The sequence below is a fragment of the Loxodonta africana genome, chromosome 18, assembly GCF_030014295.1.
Source record: "Loxodonta africana isolate mLoxAfr1 chromosome 18, mLoxAfr1.hap2, whole genome shotgun sequence".
NCBI lineage: Eukaryota > Metazoa > Chordata > Mammalia > Proboscidea > Elephantidae > Loxodonta > Loxodonta africana.
Window position 1 is genome coordinate 64619640 of NC_087359.1, and position 20940 is coordinate 64640579.

Here is a 20940-nt window from a genome sequence, read left to right on the forward strand (position 1 = left end):
AGTATTCATAAGTGTTGCATAAGAGTTCTCCACACTTTGTAAGGCATTTTCAAAAGGGATTTCAACTTTAGAACAGCTCTGTGAGGTAGGCAGGGGCATATCATTATTATTATTTTAAAGCTGAAGAAAATGAAATTCTGGGAAATGAAAGGAGTAGATAAAGCTTCAACAATGGCAGCATTTTTAGATGCTATCTAGCTGATTTGGCTCCCTAATTAGACATTTTACAGAAGAGATGGCTCCCACCCAGTCCCTAGGAAGGGACATTTTTGAGGTATCAGCTGTAGATATCTTCTCCCAATTAAAGTATGACAACGCATCTTTCTTTCCACCGTCCAAGTGTAAAAACACATTTATCTAGGTGAATTAAACCTCATAATCTTGGTGAATATTCCACAGTCAGGGCTCTGTTCTGTCTCTTCAGTGCTTGGAGAAGTTCCCTTCATCCTGAAATGCTTCTCCTTAGCAATTTTTTATCAATCCTGAGTCACACTGGGGAGGGGTATCTGGAGGAAATCTGGAATGATGTCCAAGAGATTGGAGATTATCTTCATTCTTTTTGCTTTTCCCATGATCTCTAAGCTTCCACATCAATCTAATTTCTTCCTACATTGATGTCTTTGATATCATTTAATATCAAGGAGAAAACAGCACAGTTGTCTGAGTAGATTGCTTTTAATCCATATAGAAAGATAGCTTAAGATGGGGTAGTATCCTGGCCTGGGAAGGGAAGTTCTGACCAATCCGTAGTGCAGCATCTGATGGAAAGAAAAACAAAGGACTTAGATAAGGGAGCGCTTGATCTGGAAAAGCTCAGTGGCAATAAATATTTAGTCTCCAACGTTTTTGGCTTTGCTGAAACAATTCCGTTGTCCTTCAGGTTGTGAACATTTTTTTGCCACACATTTTTCTAAATGTAGGGGTTCAGAAGTGAACAAGATAGATCCTTTCCCTATCTTTAAAGTCTAGCAGAGACTAATCCAAAGTTTAATGATCTGGAAGATGATTTGCCAAGAATAAGGATGAAGTGAGGTGGAGAAAGCATGTTACTGGCCATGGAAGTATGATGTGCCATGGTGAGTGAGGAAAGAATGCCTTTGAGAAAATGATAAAAACCCCTTATGCCTGCAGTTGAGAGAGGAGCAATGTCATTAAGGGACTTGTGGGTCATGTTAACCATTTTGGACTGCTTTCTGAATGGAAAGGGGAAACTTTTTAATTAGAATAGTGATATGAGCAGATTTGAGTTAAAAAAGAACAATTCTGAATAATGCCAATGGATTGGAAAGGAGCAAGAGTAGATGTGGGGAGACCAAATCTGTTGCAATTGTTCAGGTTAGAAAAGTAGGTGACCTGAATGGTGGCTATAGGATGCAGAGAAGGGACATGTATGAAAGATTTTCAGAAAATGGCCATAAGATATACCAACTGAATGAGGGGAGCGAAGGAGAGGTAAGTGTCAAGAATGATTCTTAGATTTCTGGCTTGGATACCTTGCAGATGGTGCTGTCAAGAGAGCTAGAGAGCACTAAGAGTGCAGCACATATGGGGCAGGGAAGCCCACAGATTTAGTATCAGAAAGATTAGGTTTGAGGTGTCAGTGAAATAAGGTGGTCATCAGGGAGCTGAACTTGTGGGTCTGAAGCTCAGAGGAGTGCCTGGGTTGAAGAAATACATTTGGGATTCATTGGCATTTCTGGGGAAAGTGTAGAAGGACAATACTCTGAGGGACACAATGATTCAAAGGAGGATGGAGCAGAAGGAGCTCTCTAAGGAAAGTGGAAGGGATTGCAAGGAAGGTAGGAAGAAAACTAGGAAGGTGAGGTGTCACCAAGGCCACGAGAAGAGAATGCTTTATGAAAGAGGGAGTGATCATTACTCTCAAATGTGATAGGCTATTGGATTTAGACATGGATGTCACTGATGACTTTGTGGGGGCAGTTTCAATACAGTGGTGGGTGCCAGATCCAATCTGCCACCTGTACTTAAATTCTCACCCATCCACCAATTTACGATAAGCCACATGCCACAGAGATATATTCATTTGTTATTCGTGGATTTTAAGGTGCATTACTTTCTTCATAAAGATGGTAGAATCACAGCATGACAAAGAGGAACCAAACCACTGTCTCAGAGCTCCTCCTCTGGGGCTTGCCCATTGAGCCAGATTGGCAGAACCTCTTCTACATCCTGTTCCTAGTCATGTACCTTGCCACCATCCTGGGGAACCTCCTCATCATTGTCCTCATTCGGCTGGTTTTCCACCTCCACACACCCATGTATTTGTTTCTCAGCAACTTATTCTTCTCTGACTTCTGCTTCTCCTCTGTCACAATGCCCAAATTGCTGCAGAACTTGCAGAGCCAAGTCACATTCATTCCTTATGCTGGCTGCCTACTCCAGATGTATTTTTATTTGTTTTTTTTTTGAGTTCTGGAGAGCTTCCTCTTTGTGGTCATGCCCTATGATCACTATGTGGTCATCTGCTTTCCTCTGCACTACACCACCACCATGAGTCCCAGGCTATGCCTCTGTCTCTTGGCACTTTCTTGGCTGCTGACCACTGCTCATGCCATGCTGCACACCCTGCTCATGGCCAGGCTGTCCTTCTGTACTGACAACGTGATCCCCCACTTTTTCTGTGATGAAGCTTGCTTGCTCTGACAGTACGATCAATGGATCGGTGATTTTTTTTTTTTCATGGGAGGGCTCATTCTTGTCATCCCATTCCTACTCATCATCATGTCCTGTGCATGAATTGTCTCCTGCATCATCAAGGTCCCGTCTCCTGGGGGCATCCGCAAGGCTTTCTCCATCTGTGGCTCCCGCCTCTCTGTGGTGTCTCTCTCCTATGAGACAATTATTGGTCTCTACTTATGCCCATCAAAGGATCATTCTACTGTTAAGAAGACTGTCATGGGTATGATGTACACCGTGGTGATCCCCATGCTGAACCCCTTCATCTACAGCCTGAGGAACAGAGACATGAAGGGAGCCTTGGGAAGAGTCTTTTGCAAGAGGAGAGTTTCTTTTGCTCTAAAATAGCAACAATTGGAATTTTACCATTATGTAATCCAGTAGGTAAAGTAATGTTGACAATGGAATATTACTCTAAATCAATGGATTTTTGTCAGTTTTAAAACCACCAAACAAGACCTTATGCTAAAGGTTAACATGAAAAAGTGATGACAACAGAGCTGTTTGAAGTAGCTTTGGGGGCAGGAAACTATACTGCTCAGTATCTTTCTTTCCTCCTTCCCAGTGGACTTGAAGTTTGAAAATAAAATTTAAATATGTGCCAACCCCTATTATCCATATCAGTTCACGAGTTACATTTTAAAACATCACTGAAGTCATTGCCTTCTTCCTGCTCAAGAACTCTCAATGTCACTCTCAAATGAAGAAAGGATAACACTTGACCTTTCCTGTCTCGTGGAACACACAGACTCCTGGAGTTCTCGACTTTCAACATACCCTACTCTTCACTGCTAAATAAAAGCGTTTCTTTTTTCCTTCCCCTCATACATGCTCACGTCATTCTATCCTTTAATTTTGCAGACCCAGATCAGAGCCCATCATTAATTAACTTGTTAGTTAAATTGTTGGGTGCTTTTCTATGTGTCAGGCACTTTTCCAATCTATTCACACACCAACTCCTATTATTACCTCAATTTTATAGATGAATTATTGGTTTCTACTTACACACATCAACTGATCAGAATTGTGGTGTTGGCAAAGAATATTGAATATGCTGTGAACTGCCAGAAGAACGAACAAATCAATACAACCAAAATGTTCCTTAGATGTGAGGATGGTGAGACTTTGGCTTGCTTGCTTTGGACACATCATCGGAAAAGCCCGATCACTAGAGAAAGGCATCACCTTTGGTAAAGTTAAGGGTCAGAAAAAATAAGGGAAACCCTCAATTAGATACATTGCCACAATAGTCACAACAATACCAAAGATCACAAAGATGGCACAGGAAGGGGCAATGTTTCATTCTATTATACATAGGGTCTCCATGAGTTGGCACCAACTGAATGGCAACTAATAACAAGATTGGCTCCAGAGATCAAGATCCTCATGACTACACTATACTGCATCTTAAGACTACAGAATCTTACTCTCCCCTCTGTTATAATAGTACATCCCGTTAGGTTCCAGTTATTTGTCAGTTATTCATGATAATTCCTTTCATATCGTCTTCACGTTTCTCGTTGTGGTCTTGAATTATGATTTTCTTTAGATACCATCATAAAGTATAGAACAGGTGTTGTAAAAACATATTCCCAAGATGGCCAAGCAGATAATGTAGATGAGAGAGTTAAAGTGGGCCAGAATTAAGAAAAATCAACTGGAAATATATGATCGAAGACATATTATTAACATATGGAGTATGCCTTTAAATAAAACAAATATGTACACTATTGGAGACATTTTAAGATTGATGTTGAACAAATTCTAACTGAAAAGTAGAAATGCTTAACCATTAAATATATTTTTGTAGTTTGTTAGTCCTTTGATTTGAAAGGGGGAACCTGCCATCTTTTCTTCCTCACGAAAATGCCAGTGTGAAGTCTGATGTTTTTTCTTGAATTGTACAGTACATAGTTTAGCTTTGGGTTCATTAACCAGGAGCCGTATTTAGATTTTTTTCTGTTTGATAATAGAAAAGAGCTCTTCACAAATGTGCAAACTTTGAACATGGATCAACCTTTACATGAACATTATGTTTGCTGTTTTTGTTGTGTGCGGTTGAGTTGATTTAGACTCTTAGTGACCTATACGACAGAGTAGAAGTGCCCCATAGGGTCTCCTAGGCTATAATGCTTACCAGAGCAGATTGCCAGGTCTTTTCTCCTGCAGAGCCACTGGGAGGGTTCAAATTGCTAACCTTCCAGTTAGCAGTCAAGCACTTAACAATTGTGCCATCAAGGGTTACTTTTATGGAGATATATGTATGTAAGTATATACATATATATGTATGCGTGTGTGTGTATATATATATATATGTATGTATGTATGTATTATAGGTTGGGTTGGCACTTCCCTTTCAGTTTGTCTTACCTTGGTGACTTGCATGTTGATGTGATGGTGGAAGCTATGCCATCAGTATTTCAAATACCAGCAGGGTCACCCATTGTGGACAGGTTTCAGCAGAGCTTCCAGACTAGGAAGGAAGACTAGGAAGAAGGACCTGGTGGTCTACTTCTGAAAAAAATTAGCCAGGGAAAACCTTATGAATGGCACTGGAACATTGTCTGATGTAGTGACCAAAGATGAACACCTCAGGTTGGAAGGCATTCAAAATTCACCTGGGGAAGAGCTACCTCCTCAAAGTAGAGTCAACCTTAGTGACGTGAATGGAGCCAAGCTTTCAGAACCATCGTTTGTTGATGTGGCATGACTCAAAATGAGAAGAAATAGCTGCAAACATCCATGAGTAATCAGAATGTGAAATGTACAAGGTATGAATCCAGGAAAATTGGAAGTCATCAAAAGTGAAACAGAACACATATAGATCAATATCCTAGTCGTTAGTGAGTTGAAATGATCTGGTATTGGCCATTTTGAATTGGACAATCATATGGTCTACTACGCTGGGAATGACAAATTGAAGAGGAATGGCGTTTCATTCATCATTGAAAAGAACATTTCAAGATCTATCCTGAAATGCAGTGCTGTCAGTGATAGCATAATATTCATACACCTACAAGAAAGACTAGTAATAAGACTATTATTCAAATTTACTCACCAAGCACTTATGCCGAAGATGAGGAAATTGAAGATTTTTCCAACTTCTGCAGTCTGAAATTGATCAAACATGCAATCAAGATGCATTGATAATTACTGGTGATGGAAATGCAGAAGTTGGAAACAAAGAAGGATCAGTAGTTGGAGAACCAAAATACAACCTTGAGTATATCTCATGTGAATTTAGAGACCATCTCAAGTGCACTGAACATTAGTGGCCTAGGACCAGAGGGGATGTGGGATGACATCAAAAATATCGAATATGAAGAAAGCAAAAGATCATTGAAAAGATGGGAAAGAAAGAAAAAAACAAAATGGATGTCAGAAGAGACTTTGAAACTTGCTCCTGAACCTAGAGCAGCTAAAGCAAATGGAAGAAATGATGAAGTAAAAGAACTGAAGATTTCAAAGGGTAGTTTGAGAAGACAATGACGATGAACATTATAGTGAAATGCGCTAAGACCTGGAGTTAGAAAAACAAAAGGGAAGAACATGCTCAGTATTTCTCAAGCTGAACGAAGCGAAGAAAAAATTCAAGCTTTGAGTTGCAATATTGAAGGATTCTATGGGCAAAATATTGAACGATGCAGGAAGCATCAAAAGAAGATGGAAGGAATACAGAGATGCACTGTGCCAAAAAAAATTGGTTGACATTCGATCATTTCAGGAAGTAGAATATGATCAAGAACAGATACTACTGAGGAAAGAAGCCTAGGCTGCATTTGAAGGCATTGGTGAAAAACAAGCCTCCAGGAACTGATGGAATACCACTTGAGATGTTTCAACAAATGGATGCAGCACTGGAGTCGCTCACTTGTCTCTGCCAAGAAATTTGGAAGACAACTACCTGCCCAACCGACTGGAATAGATCCATATTTGTGCCCCTTCCAAAGAAAGGGGATATAAGAGAATGTGGAAATTATTGAACAATATAATTAATATCACGCGCAAGTAGAATTTTGCTGAAGATTATTCAAAAACAGCTGTGGCAGTATATCAACAGGGAAATGCTAGAAATTGAACCCAGATTCAGAAGAGGACGTGGAACAAGGGATATCATTGCTGATGTCAGATGGCTCTTGGTTGAAAGCAGAGAATACCAAAAAGATGTTTACTTGTGTTTTGTTGTCTATGCAAAGGCATTTGACTGTGTGAATCCTAACAAATTATGGACAACATTGCGAAGAACGGGAATTTCAGAACACATAAGTGTGCTCATGAGGAACCTGTACATAGACCAAGAGCCAGTAATTTGAACACAAAAAGGGGATGCTGTGTAACTTAAAATCAGGAAAGTGTGGGTCAGGAGTGCATCCTTTCACCATACTCATTCAATCTCTACATTCCAGAGCAAGTTTCAGAGTCTCTTCTGACATCTGTTTTGGTCTTTTTAATGGCTTTTTACTTTCTTCATGTATGATGTCCTTGATATCATCCCACAGCACATCTGGTCTTTGGTCATTAATGTTAAATGTATCAAATCTATTCTGAAGATCGTCTCCAAATTCAGGTGGGATGTATTCAAGGTTGTATTTTGGTTCTCATGGACCTGTTTTAATTTTCTTCAGCTGCAACTTAAACTTGCATACGAGCAATTAATTGATGGTCCATTCCACCGTCGGCCCCTGGCCTTGTTCTGACTGGTAATATTGAGCTTTTCTATCATCTCTTTCCCCAGATGTACTTGATTTTATTCCTATGTTTTCAACCCGGTGAGGTCCATGTGTATGTATAGTCACCATGTATGTTGTTGAGAAAAGGTATTTGCAATGAAGAAGTTGTTGGTCTTACAAGATTCTATCATGCAATCTCCCACACCACTTCTGTCACCGAGGCCATAAAAAAAACAAAAAACAAAACAAAAAAAACCTATAGATCCCGTTTTTCCCCAACTTTTGCATTCCCATCACCAGTAATTTTCAATTCCTCTTGATTGCATGTTTGATCAGTTTCAGACTGCAAGAGTTGGTAAAAATCTTCAATTTCTTCATCTTCGGCATTAATGATCAGTGTGTAAATTTAATAATAGTTGTATTAACTAGTCTTCCTTATAGTTGTATGGCTATTATCTGATCATTGACAGCATTGTACTGCAGGATAGATCTTGAAATGTTGTTTTTGACGATGAATGTGATGCCATTCCTCTTCAATTTATCATCCAGGCATTTTAGACCATATCATTGTCTGATTCAAAATGGCCATTACAGGTCCTTTGCAGCTCACTAATGCCTAGGATATTGATCTTTTTGCGTTCCATTTCATTTTTGATGAGTTCCAATTTTCCTAGATTCATACTTTGTAAATTCTACCTTTAATTACTAATGGATGTTTGCAGTTGCTTCTTCTCATTCTGAGTTGTGCCACATCAACAAATGAAAGTCCCCAAAACTTTCCTCCACCCATGTCATTAAGGTCAGTTCTACTTTGAAGAAACAGCTCTTTTCCAGTCATATTTTGAGTGCCTTCCAACCTGAGAGGCTCATCTTCTGGCACTATATCAGACAGTGTTCTGCTGGTATTCATAAGGTTTTCACTGGCCAATTTTTCAGAAGTTGATCTCCAGATGCTTCTTTCTAGACTGTCTTAGTCTGGAAGTTCCACTGAAAGCTGTGATGCTGGTAGCTATGCCACCAGTGTTTCAAATAAAATTACAGGTGGGCATACTAATTACTAAAAATGTAGGCTAGGAGAATAAATCGCATGGGAACATAATGCTTATGGAAGTGATTTTTAATATTCAAAAATTTGGATTAATCCTCAAACAAAACAGTAGGGTCATTTTGAGGAAACTATAGCATAATTTTTTTTTATAGCATAAGGACATATTGACACCCCTCAAAAGCTATAATTATGACCCACACGTAAACAATCTTGATACATAGAAATTCACATACGATATATACATATGAAAGAGTAACAACTAATTCAAGTTTAAAACATAGAACTTAAAACACTGGTGCACATTAGTTAAAACAATGAAAGATGCATGCCTGTCAAGAAGTTAGGAGGGACTTTAGGATGGTGTAAACCTTTGTATTGTAAAATTAAGTAGGTGAATTTTTACTGTAAATTTAAATACACAGAAAGCATGGTTTCAAAAGTAGACTGAAAGCTTCTGGGCATATGAATTCAATAAGTAGGTGATCCAGTATTAAACCCCACAAAAACCAAAACCCATTGTCGGGGAGTCGATTCCGACTGATAGCGACCCTATAGGACAGAGTAGAACTGCCCCATAGAGTTTCCAAGGAGCGCCTGGTGAATTTGAACCGCCGGCCCTTCCGTCAGCAGCTGTAGCACTTAACCACTACACCACTAGGGTTTCCATTAAACCCCATGGTGTCCTCCAAACGAGTGATTTTACAAGGTCCATTCTAGTTTTGCAGTGTAGGCCATAGGTAATTCCTTACCAGCAATTCTTGAAAAAAAGTGAATTCACTTTGCTGCTGCGGCTTGGCTTTCATTTTAACAAGGACTACCACAACAAAAACCAGCATTTACTGAAAACACACTATATACTAGGAATTAGCCCTCTGCATGCTTATATTCGGAGACGCTGGTGGCGTAGTGGTTAAGCGCTACGGCTGCTAACCAAAAGGTCAGCAGTTCGAATCCAACAGGTGCTCCTTGGAAACTGTATGGGGCAGTTCTACTCTGTCCTATAGGGTGGCTATGAGTCAAAATCGACTCGATGGCAGTGGGTTTGGTTTTGGTTTTTTATGCTTACATTCAGACCTCATTTAATGATCACAATAAATGCTGTACACACATTATCATATTTAAACTTGTTGATAACACAGTGAGGTAGATTATACTTGCTTTGAAAGGTGATGTAATTTTCTAAGGACACACTGCTTACAAGTAAGTGGCAAATCCAAGATTTGAGCTAGTTTAGTCTGACCCTAAAGCCCATGCTGCAAAAAAAACCTTTTTCAGTCCAGCCTATCCCTACTCATAGCGAACCTATCAAGACAGAGTAGAACTGCCCCATAGGGTTTCTAAGGAGCGCCTGGTGGATTCGAAGTGCAGACCTTTCAGTTAGCAGCTGAACTCTTAACCACTACACCACCAGTGTTACTACCTTTTATTGTCAAAAGACAGTGTGTTGTTTTAATGTAAGGTAAATAGGGAGGAAACGAGCTGGGTATCAACAATTGACCTCCACGGGAGAGGCTGTTATCTGCACAAATCACGACTAATGTCCCTGCAGTGTCCTAGTGAAGTCACTGGACCAACGCTCTGATATATTAAAACAAAAATTTTATTGAAGGAATAATTTTAATTCCATGAGAGAACACATGTTCAGGCCAACTGCTGCCGTGTGTTCTGCTTTGCAGGCAGAATAAAGAGGTATTTTAATAGATGGCGTAACTAGTTCACATCAGATGGGTGCAGAGGAAAAAAAGGAAGGGTGGGGGCGGGGGTGGGGGGGAGATTTACCAGGGTCAATTAGCTACAAACCTTCTTCACATCATGTCCTAATCTAACACAAATCCCTCACTTTTGATGCAATTTAACTAAGGCAATATTTCTAAAATTAAAATACAAAGATTCTTGACATGGAGGTTTCCTGATGTAAGCTGAGTCATGCTTAATCGGAATGGGAGTCTTGGGATATAAAATCAACCGTTAGTTAGGAAAAAGTAGAGATTAGATCAGTTTTACATCTAAGTCTTTTGAAATGTAAAAACTAGCTTATTCAGATAAAACGGAAGAAGAAAAAATCCAGGCGCCTGCTGGGAAAATTCCTTCGAGATAGTTAAAAATGACAAGTTTATTTACAGCTCTAACTTACTGAGCATCTCAATGAGAGCCTCCCCCCTTCCTTTCCCAAACCTCCATCCTCCCTCCTGCCTCCCAGAAACATATTTGGTATAATAGACAATGAACTTTGTTTTTCAGTCGGTAAAACTTTAACAAGCCAATTGTTTATTGGGAGAGCAGAAGGGAAATTCTCGGTTAACTTCAGAACGGAGTGCCTAGTTTTAGTTCTGAAATCTCCCAGACTCTGACATACTGGCACCTCAGAATTAAAAAATTCACATTCAGCAGTATGCAACCAGATCCTAAAGGAAACAAAGACGCCAAGAATAAAAATTAGCACCTCATAGTGGTATTTTCAGTGCCTTTGAATTATTGTGTTGGCAAGGAACATTGACTATACCACGGACTGCAAGAAGAATTAGCAAATCTGTCTTGGAAGAAGTACAGGCAGAAAGCTCCTTAGAAGTGAGGATGGTGAGACATTACCTCACGTACTTTGGTCATGTTCTTAGGAGGGACCAGTAATTGGAGAAGGACATCATGCATGGTAGAGGGTCAGTGAAAGATAGGAAGGTCCTCAATGAGATGGATTGACTCAGTGGCTGCAACAATGGGCTCAAGCATAACTATGATTGTGAGAACGGTACAGGACTGGACAGCCTTTCCCTCTCTTTTAAGTAGGGTTGCTGTGAGTTGGAACTGACTCAGCAGCACCTAACAACAGTGGTATTTTAATTTCTTATAGAAATTTATTGGTATGGCTGTACCTCATTGTACAGATTTTGCCACAACTTTTACTGACCTAGATTTTCTGGTCTTTTTTAGCTTCCATCAATAATAACTAATATGCTATAAAAATATTAGCCTGAGTTGGTCTTGGGGGAATATGGAATAGTGTGAGCTAATGATTGACCATTAAGTTATGAACTGATTAAGGCGGTCTTTGGATTACACGTTTAGTTGTTTAAATTTTCTTCTGTAGGCAGTATAAAACCACTGGAGATTTCTGATGGGATGGTAGTGGTGGTGATATGCTGTATTCTACCAAGATTAATCTGATGCTGGTGTGAAGAATGGATGCAATGGGAAAGAGAGACTGAGAAGATGAGATCAATTAAGAGGGGATTTCAATCATTCAAACTGAATATTATGAAATGTCTATAAAAATCATTCTTTCCTAACTCCATGATTTTAACCATCCCGGTGGGGTTCAGTACACATTAACTGGTGCCAGGTACCATGCCAAGTGGTAAGCATTGGGACTACAAAGATGAAAAAGACTTGGAAATATTGCTGCAAAGGGAAGAATGAAGTTTTCCTGTGAAATTTAAGGTGGCAAGAGGACTGTGGGTCTTGGACTCTGGGTGAAATATTGTAGTGAGTCTACCTAAAGATCCATCCCCAACAAACCCTTCCCAGTCTTTGTTCCTAGTCATTCAGCATGATGCCATCACAGACCTGGGGAACCTCAGTGGCAAAAACACTGTTGGTAGAGATACAGATCATCAAGATCACAGCTATCGTGGGCCAAGTGTTGTCTTTCCTTGATTTTATTCTTGGCCACATACAACACCCCAGCCATACACTCCCTTATTTTGGTCATGAACTGTCTTATGTTGTTCAAAAGTATTCAAGCACATTCTTTATCATATTATAAGTCTGGATGACTATGATTTTAGAACATTATAATTGTAAGAATTTAAGCTAATTACATTACCTGATGATGGGTTTGCTCTGATTGAGTCCTATAGCTTAGGCCTGAAGATTTCAAGTTGAGATCACAAATACTGGAAGTGAAGTCTTCTATTTCTCTCCCTCTCCTATTTCTGCTTAGTGTGGTGAATGCAAATGGGTGGAGAGGCCCATGTTGGATGTCAAATCTCTACCACTAAATCCTAGCAAACCAGTTACCATGAGGTTGATTCAGACATGGAGACCCCATGTATTGCATAACAGAACTGTGCTCCACAGGGTTTTTTATGGCTGTGACTTTTTGGAAGCAGATCACCAGCCCTGTCTTCTGAGGTGCCTCTGGGTGGGTTCAAACTGCCAACCTTTCAGTTCGTAGTCAAGTGATTAACCGTTTTTGCCACCCAGGGAATTTTAAAAGGAATGTATTTTCCTAACCCAAATGAGCTTTCTCAGGGAAGACTTGATGTCTTGGTTCCTTAAACTATAGATAAAGGGATTCAGCATTGGGGTAACCACGGTGTACATCACTGATGCAGCTGTGGCCTTCTGTGCTGAGCGGGTGGAGGGAGGACTGAAATAAACACAACAGGAAGACCCAAAGAAAAGACAGACTACAGAGAGATGAGAACTGCAGGTAGAAAAGGCTTTCTGCTTTCCCTGAGCTGAGGGGATCTTCCGGATGGTTGAGAAAATATATGCATAAGAGATAATCAGACAAAGCATATAACCTAGGCCTGCCAGTCCCCCTAGGGTGAAGATCACCAACTCATTGATAAAGGGGTCTGTGCAGGACAAACTCAGGAGAGGGTTGATGTCGCAGAAGAAGTGTGGGATCTCATGGTCTGCACAGAAGGACAGGCTGTTCATCAGGAGTGTGTGTAGCAGGGAGTGGAGGGCATTCATGATCCAAGACGCAATGACTAGAAGGACACAGAGCCCAGGGCTCATGACCATGATGTAATGGAGCGGGTGGCATATGGCCACAAAGCGGTCATAAGCCATGACAGCCAAAAGGAACACCTCCAGCATCACAAATAACATGAAAAAATATAGTTGAGATAGACACTCTGCATACGAGATGACTTGACTCTGGGTCCATATGTTTGCCAGCATCTTGGGGACTGTGGTAGACACAAAGCACGCATCAGCAAGGGAGAGGGTGGCCAGGAAGAAGTACATTGGGGTGTGGAGGTGAGCATCAGAGATGATAGCCAGAATGATGAGGAGATTGCTTGCCACAGTAACCAGGTACATGGACAGGAACAGCCCGAAGAGGACTTCCTGCTGCTCCTTCTGCTTGGAGAACCCCAGGAGAAAAAATGCTGAGACACTGGACCAGTTTTCCTTTCCCATCCCTGGAAGCAGAAAGTTGGGTCAATTGTCTAAGGTTGCTAACCCTTGGATTGTGAACTCTGAAAATTATGCAAAAGTCCAATCTTGATCTTCTAGCGTTAGGATGAATCACATGAAATTTTCAGTATTGGACTGGAACCTACAAAAATGGCAATTTCATACAGCTCACCTGAATGTTTGCGTGTGTCTGTGCTTGGTGGCATGGGAAATCAAAGATTTGTTTTCAGTCGGAGAAGAGGCTTTTCACCTTATTATGTAAGCTTTAATCCAATACATATATCTTGCGGTACTTGTTGGCCTAGCTATTATGCTGTTTGCATGGAAATCTTGAATTAATAAACCTAAGATTTCATAGGTTAACTCAGTCTTTCACATATTTTTCCAATACTTCAAAAACCATGGCCACTGGAAAAGGGGTTTTGGAATTGGTGAAAAGGATGTTAACACTGAAATTATCACTACCATTTACACAGTTGGTCTGGCCAGAGATCTGAACATCATCACTGGTCTCTTTTTCTTCCTGCCCTCTCACATTCAAATAATTACCAAATTTTGGCAATTTTGCTTTCTCAATACAGCTCAAAGTTACCCACTTTTCTCTATCCTAGTTGCCACTACCATAAATCCAGAAAAAAAAAAAAACCCACTGCCGTCGAGTCGATTCCGACTCATAGCGACTCTATAGGACAGAGTAGAACTGCCCCATAGAGTTTCCAAGGAGTGCCTGGTGGATTTGAAATGCCGATCTGTTGGTTAGCAGCCGTAGCACTTAACCACTACACCACCAGGGATTCTACTATAGATCAGGGGACCATGATTTCTAACTTGGATTTAGGTAATTGTTCTTCCTTCCTCTATTTGTGCCCACCTGTCATCTGAGTCCCTTATCATAGTAAGAATGAGCTTTTTACATATCAAATCTGATTTGGTCTTTCCACAGAGAAATCCTTCAAGAGCTCCCCATTACTCTCAGGAAAAGCTCTAAGCTTCTTAACATGGCCTGGTGGTCCTGGGTTGTCACTGGCACTTATTACAGACGGGCCCATCTTCCCCCATCCCTCAAGGACCTCTCTTCTCCAGTTATATTAAACCACTTTCGATAACTTACTTCTGGGCTTTGGCCCATGTTATTTTCGTGCCTGGACCGTCTTCCCTCTCCCATTCATTAGTCTTTGCCAAACATCGAATCTCAGATGTTAGTTCTAGGAAGACTTCCCTGATCCATCCTTCACAACAAACTCATGTTCGTGCTCCTCCTCATACTTCTGTACCTCCACTACCCCCCTCACCACAGCAGAAGTCATCTGCATTTTAACTGCCTGTTTTCTTGTCTGTGTCCTCCATTCTACTGACAGCATCATGGAGATTAGGCAGAGAAGACACCTATCTCATTCTCCTTTGAAATCTGGCGTTGGCACTGAGCCTGGTGCAACATGTGCTCAGTGAGTACCTGGTATATGAATAAATAAACCTCAACAAATGGAAAACAAAATTGGACAGAGGTGGTATCAGGCAAAGGGAATGGCATGAACCTTTTTGTGAGTCAGGTCACATGTTGCTGTGAGTTAATGTAATTCTCGTCATTCCTGGCCACAGGAATCACAAAAAACAAAAGAACCAAACCTACTACCATCCAGTTGATTCTGACTTATAGTGACCGCATGGGGTTTCCAAGGCTGTAAATCTCTGCAGAAGCAGACTGCCACATCTTCCCCGTGGAGCCACCACTGGAGGTTTCAAACCACTGACCTTTCAGCTAGCAGTTGATTGCTTTAACCACTACACCACCGGGGCCACAGAAGTAACCCACAGAATCAGTTTTCCCTGATGCTTATTTTCCCCCTGAAGTTAAGCATATTCTGGGAGACTATCAGCCCTATTTGCATCCTCCTTGAGTTTATCTCCTGCTGAGCTCTGACTCAGCAGAATCAGGAGCCTCAGCCCTAATTCCCCTTCTACTTTCCCTCTTGGAAACCCTGGTGGTGTAGTGGTTAAGTACAATGGCTTCTAACCAAAAGGTCAGTAGTTTGAATCCACCAGGTGCTCCTTGGAAACTCTATAGAAGTTTTGCTCTGTCCTCACCAGGGACTTTACTTCTTCCCTTCTTTCACCTTTTACCATACTTTAGTCCCAATTTTTAGGCCATCTCCTGCCCAAAGAATACCCAGGACTTCACCCAAATATAAAAACCTTTAAATACAAAACCCTTCCTTCTCACATGGAATCAATGGGTATTTTTCCAGGCTTGTTATGAAATACAAAGCCTACAACTTAAAAAAGGAAAACAACTTGAGTGCTGTTTTAGGAGATATAAACTTCCTGTGGTTGGCTGATTAAAATTTTTGGTGAACTCAACTTGGTTGCCCTTGGAACTTAGGTTCAGGTTTAAAAAGGGAAACTGAGCTGAGAGAAACCATATTCCCCACTGATGGGGGAGAAGCACCCATAGGGGAAATAAGTGAAGGTTAAAGCTAACAAACAGAGGGAATAAGGTGGTGGTTGGGACTAAAGAGTTCTGGTCACGTCTCAAACACATATCCCCATTGTCTGCCCCAAACAGAAACACATTTTGTCCCATACCCCAAAATAACATGCATTTATACTGGTTAATATGTTCATTAAAAAATCTCTGAAAGAATAGGCAGGAAACCAATAACAGTGATTATTTGTTAGAGGTGTGGGAATTGGGTGGCAGAGGGGTAAGAGTGGGTGAGAGATTTTTCATGTGTACCTTTAGGACATATTGCAGTTTTACCTATGTGAATTGAATGTAATACTTATTAAAAAATAAATTAATTAAGGAAACCTTATCCCAGCAATCAATCAGGAGCTCATAGAATGTGTATAATGGAGGACAATGCAATATAATGCAGCCTCTGTTTTATGGAGGGTCCGTAAATAGCAAAGAAACTTGTATGGTTGATGCTATATTCTTTTAAAGCCTTAATTCTATATGGGGCCTGAGTGGGTATGCTCATGTGTTTGTGTATGTGTGTAGGTGTGTGAGTGCATGTGTGTTTTCTGTACAGTGTGGGAGTTTGGTGAAAAGAATCATGATGGAATTACCTGGAGAGAAACCACTGTTGACTCCTTATATCACAAAGGCTCTCATTGTCTGTAAGATCTTAAGGACCTGGGGCTCTGCCCCTTTTGGCTGCTGAAGTAACACAGCATCATTATTGTTGTTGTAGGACTGTTTGCAGAAAGGCTGTGTGAGAGGTGGCTCCTACCTGACCATAGGCTGGGATGGGTAGAAGGGGAAAGGGGAGAAAAAGAATTGAAAAGGAGCTGGTTATCTCCCTCTCCTAGTCTCTACCTGGATGTTCTTGCCATTCGCTGAGGCTGCTACTGGCTGACCTCTGTTTCATATACATCTCTCCCACTGTGGATGACAAGGAGGTGACGAGAGCTTCTGTTAAAGGTACCAAAAAGGCAATTGCTTCATGCGTTGGATGTGTTGCCTGACGATTATTGCCATCACTGCATCTTGTCCAATTTCTCTTTTGTCTCACAGTATTAGAGAAACCATTTATTTTTGTCCACTCTTAGAATGAAGGAACAAGGGCTCCAGATCAGGACCCGGATCATGCCAGTATACATTATCCCTGGAAGCTGCATTCACAGGAAGACCAGAGGAGGCCTAATAACAATCACGTAGCCTCCCTTTTCTACTTTTCCAGAACTTGATGCTAATGTCTGCCTTATCAAAGCCCATGAGAAATGTGTTCTCATAATTTCATCAGTACCCCCGAATTTAGAGTTCTGCTGTTCTTAGCTGCGGGTTGGACCAATCTCAAGGTCTGTTAAATTGAAGATAATTAATTCTGTGAGGTATCAAATCCCAAGAGGTCTGAGAATTCAGTGCTGTGTCCCTGCTATGAGTTGGTCCAAGAGAAGCTAAGGCATTAGGGACTTGGCCATGACATTTCTGTGGTCCTAGCAGGATTCTGCCATTCCACACACCAGCAGAGCAGCTAAGGGAGTTTGGGTTGCTTCATTTAGCCTTGAGGTTTAGAGCTTTTCAAGGAAGTGCAGAGAGAGGCTTTCAGCATCATGAAAAATGCCAGAAGGGTTGAACCACTGTTGGCTTAGAGAGGACTCTACTGTCTCCTCTTCTTCTAGAGATGATAATCCCAGGCCGGGTTAAGGCTATGTCAGTGCTGTCTTTACCTCCTCTGGACATTCCATATCATGTAGATGCCAGCAACCTGAATTCCATCCTTGCAGATGTTGGATAACATGTCCTTGGGGCAGGAGGGAGCTGAAATAACATTGAGCTAAATGGAGTCTCTTCTTTTTCCTGTAGAACTGACCTCCAACTAGCCTCCCTTCTCCTAATCATCTAATCAGGGTACACAGAGAATATAGAAACAAGACTATGAATGACCCAGAAATATGGATTATTCTTGGAATCTCTGTGGAACAGTGTCCAATTCCTTGTATGTTCTCCAAGTGCTAGTATGACACACCCTTATATCAGGAAGTTACTGGTTTAAGTATCTTATTCCACTTGATTGAACAAAGAAACCCCTGTATAACTGCATGTTAAGAAAATCCAGCTTAATTTTTTTCTGTCATGGATGGGCAAAAGGAAAAGAGTGACCCAGTCCTTTTAAGAAGAAAGTGGAAGCATGTGACAGCCAGAGTCTCTGCCAGACATGTAACGCTCGGCACCTGTGATATTCGATGCTCCTTGTTCATTGACTACAGTGAAATAGCAACTGGCACAGGTGAATGAACATAAGCTGAGAAGAGTGATGCGCTGTTAGGCTAGAAAGATGATCTCTGCTGAGTTCCTCTTCCTATACCACTTCCTCCATCTTCGATTCTGGAGAGAGAGGACATCAAGGGAGCCCCAATCCAACTCAGGGCTCCCCAGTTTGACCAGATGAACACCCCTAAAGACCATCTTTAGCTTTCTCAGTCTTAAAGTTTTTCTTTTTTTTACTGTTGTAAAAATGTATATAACACAATATTGGCCAATTCAACATTTTCAGGTGTATAGTTTAGTGATATCAATTACAGTAATCATGTTTTTCAATCATCACCCATAGTCATTGCCGAATTTCCCATCACCGTAAACAGAAACTCAGTGCCTCCTAAACAATGACTTCCCCTTTCCCCCCACCTCCTGTAATCGCTAATAAACTTTGTTCTGCATACGTTTGCCTATTCTTGTTATTTCATTTAAGTTTGTTGTTGTTAGGTGCCGTTGAGTCGGTTCTGACTCACAGCAACCCTATGTACCACAGAAGGAAACTCTGCCTGGTCCTGTGCCATCTTGCAATCCTTGTTATGCTTGAGCCCATTGTTACAGCCACTGTGTCAATCCATCTCCTTGAGGGTCTCCCTCTTTTTTTGCTGACCCTCTACTTTGCCAAGCATGATATCCTTTTCCAGGGGCTGATCCCTCCTGACAACACGTCCAAAGTATGTGAGACGCAGTCTTACCATCCTTGCTTCTAAGGAACATTCTGGTTGGACTTCTTCCAAGACAGGTTTGTTTGTTCTTTTGGCAGTCCATGGTATATTGAATATTCCTCGCCAAGACCACAATTCAAAGGCATCAATTCTTCTTTGGTCTTCCCTATTCATTGTCCAGCTTTCACATGCATATGAGGAGACTGAAAATACCACGGCTTGGGTCAGCTGCACCTTAGTCTTCAGAGTGACATCTTTGCTTTTCAACACTTTAAAGAGGTCCTTTGCAGCAGATTTACCCAATGCAATGCGTCTTTTGATTTCTTGACTGCTGCTTCCATGGCTGTTGATTGTGGATCCAAGTAAAGTGAAATCCTTGACAATGTCAGTCTTTTCTCTGCTTATCATGATGGGGCTTATTGTTCCAGTTGTGAGGATTTTTGTTTTCTTTACATTGAGGTGCAATCCATACTGAAGACTGTGGTGTTTGATCTTCATTAGTAAGTGCTTGAAGTCCTCTTCACTTTCAGCAAGCAAGGTTGTGTCATCTGCATAATGCAGGTTGTTAATGAGTCTTCCTTCGATCCTGATGTCCCCTTCTTCTTCATATAGTCCAGCTTCTCAGATTATTTGCTCAGTATACAGATCGAATAGGTATGGTGAAAGGATACAACCCTGATGCACACCTTTCCTGACTTTAAACCACTCAGTATCCCCTTGTTCTGTCTGAACAACTGCCTCTTGATCTACGTACAGGTTCCTCATGAGCACAATTAAGTGTTCTGGAATTCCCATTCTTCACAATTCTATCCATAATTTGTTATGATCCGCACAGTTGAATGCATTTGCATAGTCGATAAAACACAGGTAAATATCCTGGTATTCTCTGCTTTCAGCATCTGACATCACCGGTAATACCCATGGTTCCACGTCGTCTTCTGAAACTGGCCTGAATTTCTGACAGTTACCTGTTTTTATACTGGTGCAGCCACTTTCGATTGATCCTCAGAAAAATTTTGTGTGCATGTGATATTAATGATATTGTTTAATAATTTCCACATTCAGTTGGATCACCTTTCTTGAGAATAGGCATAAGTATGGATGCCTTCCAGTCGGTTGGCCAGGAAGCTGTCTTCCATATTTCCTGGCATAGATGAGTGAGCACTTCTAGAGCTGCATCTGTTTGTTGAAACATGTCAATTGATATTCCATCAATTCCTGTAGCCTTATTTTTTGTCAAAGTCTTCAGTGCAGCCTGTACTTCTTCTTTCAGTACCATCAGTTCCTGATCGTATGCCACCTCTTGAAATGGTTGAACATCAACTAATTGTTTTTGGTATACTGACTCTGTGTATTCCTTCCATCTTCCTTTGATGCTTCCTGTGTCATTTAATATTTTTCCCATAGAATCCTTCACTATTGCAACTCAAGGCTTGAATTTTTTCTTCAGTTCTTACAGCTTGAGAAATGCCTAGCGTGTTCTTCCATTTTGGTTTCCTATCTCCTGCTCTTTGCATATGTCATTATAATACTTTGTCTTCTTGAGCTGCCCTTTGAAATCTTCTGTTCAGTTCTTTTACTTCATCGGTCCTTCTTTTGCTTTGGCTGCTTGATATTCGAAAACAAGTGTCAGAGTCTCCTCTGACATCCATCTTGGTCTTTTCTTTCTTTCCTGTCTTTTCAATGACCACTTGCTTTCTTCATGTATGATGTCCTTGATGTCATTCCACAACTAGTCTGGTCTTTGGTCATTAGTGTTCAATGCATCAATTCTATTCTTGAAATGGTCTCTAAATTCAGGTGGGATATACTCAAGGTTGTATTTTGGCTCTTGTGGACTTGCTCTAATTTTCTTCAATTTCAGTTTGAACTTGCATATGAGCAATTGCTGGCCTGTTCCACAGTCAGCCCCTGGCCTTGTTCTGTCTGATGATATTGAGCTTTTCCATCGTCTTT

The 20940-nt window shown here is 40.9% G+C and overlaps 1 protein-coding gene and 1 pseudogene across 1 annotated transcript; one reads left to right on the top strand and one right to left on the bottom strand.

Moving 5' to 3' along the window:
• The first annotated feature begins 389 nt into the window (after nucleotides 1-389).
• On the top strand, nucleotides 390-3527 carry LOC111752506 (olfactory receptor-like protein DTMT; annotated as a pseudogene).
• Nucleotides 3528-12085: 8558 nt separating this feature from the next.
• Nucleotides 12086-13624, bottom strand: LOC135228037 (olfactory receptor 1G1-like). The gene has a single exon (XM_064270389.1). The coding sequence runs from the start codon at nucleotides 13561-13563 to the stop codon at nucleotides 12622-12624; it is 942 nt and encodes a 313-aa protein (XP_064126459.1). The 5' UTR covers nucleotides 13564-13624; the 3' UTR covers nucleotides 12086-12621.
• Nucleotides 13625-20940: the final 7316 nt, after the last annotated feature.

What these genes read in the sequence shown, in the direction of transcription:
- LOC135228037 (XM_064270389.1), bottom strand. Translation starts at nt 13,563, where the DNA reads ATGGGAAAGGAAAACTGGTCCAGTGTCTCAGCATTTTTTCTCCTGGGG.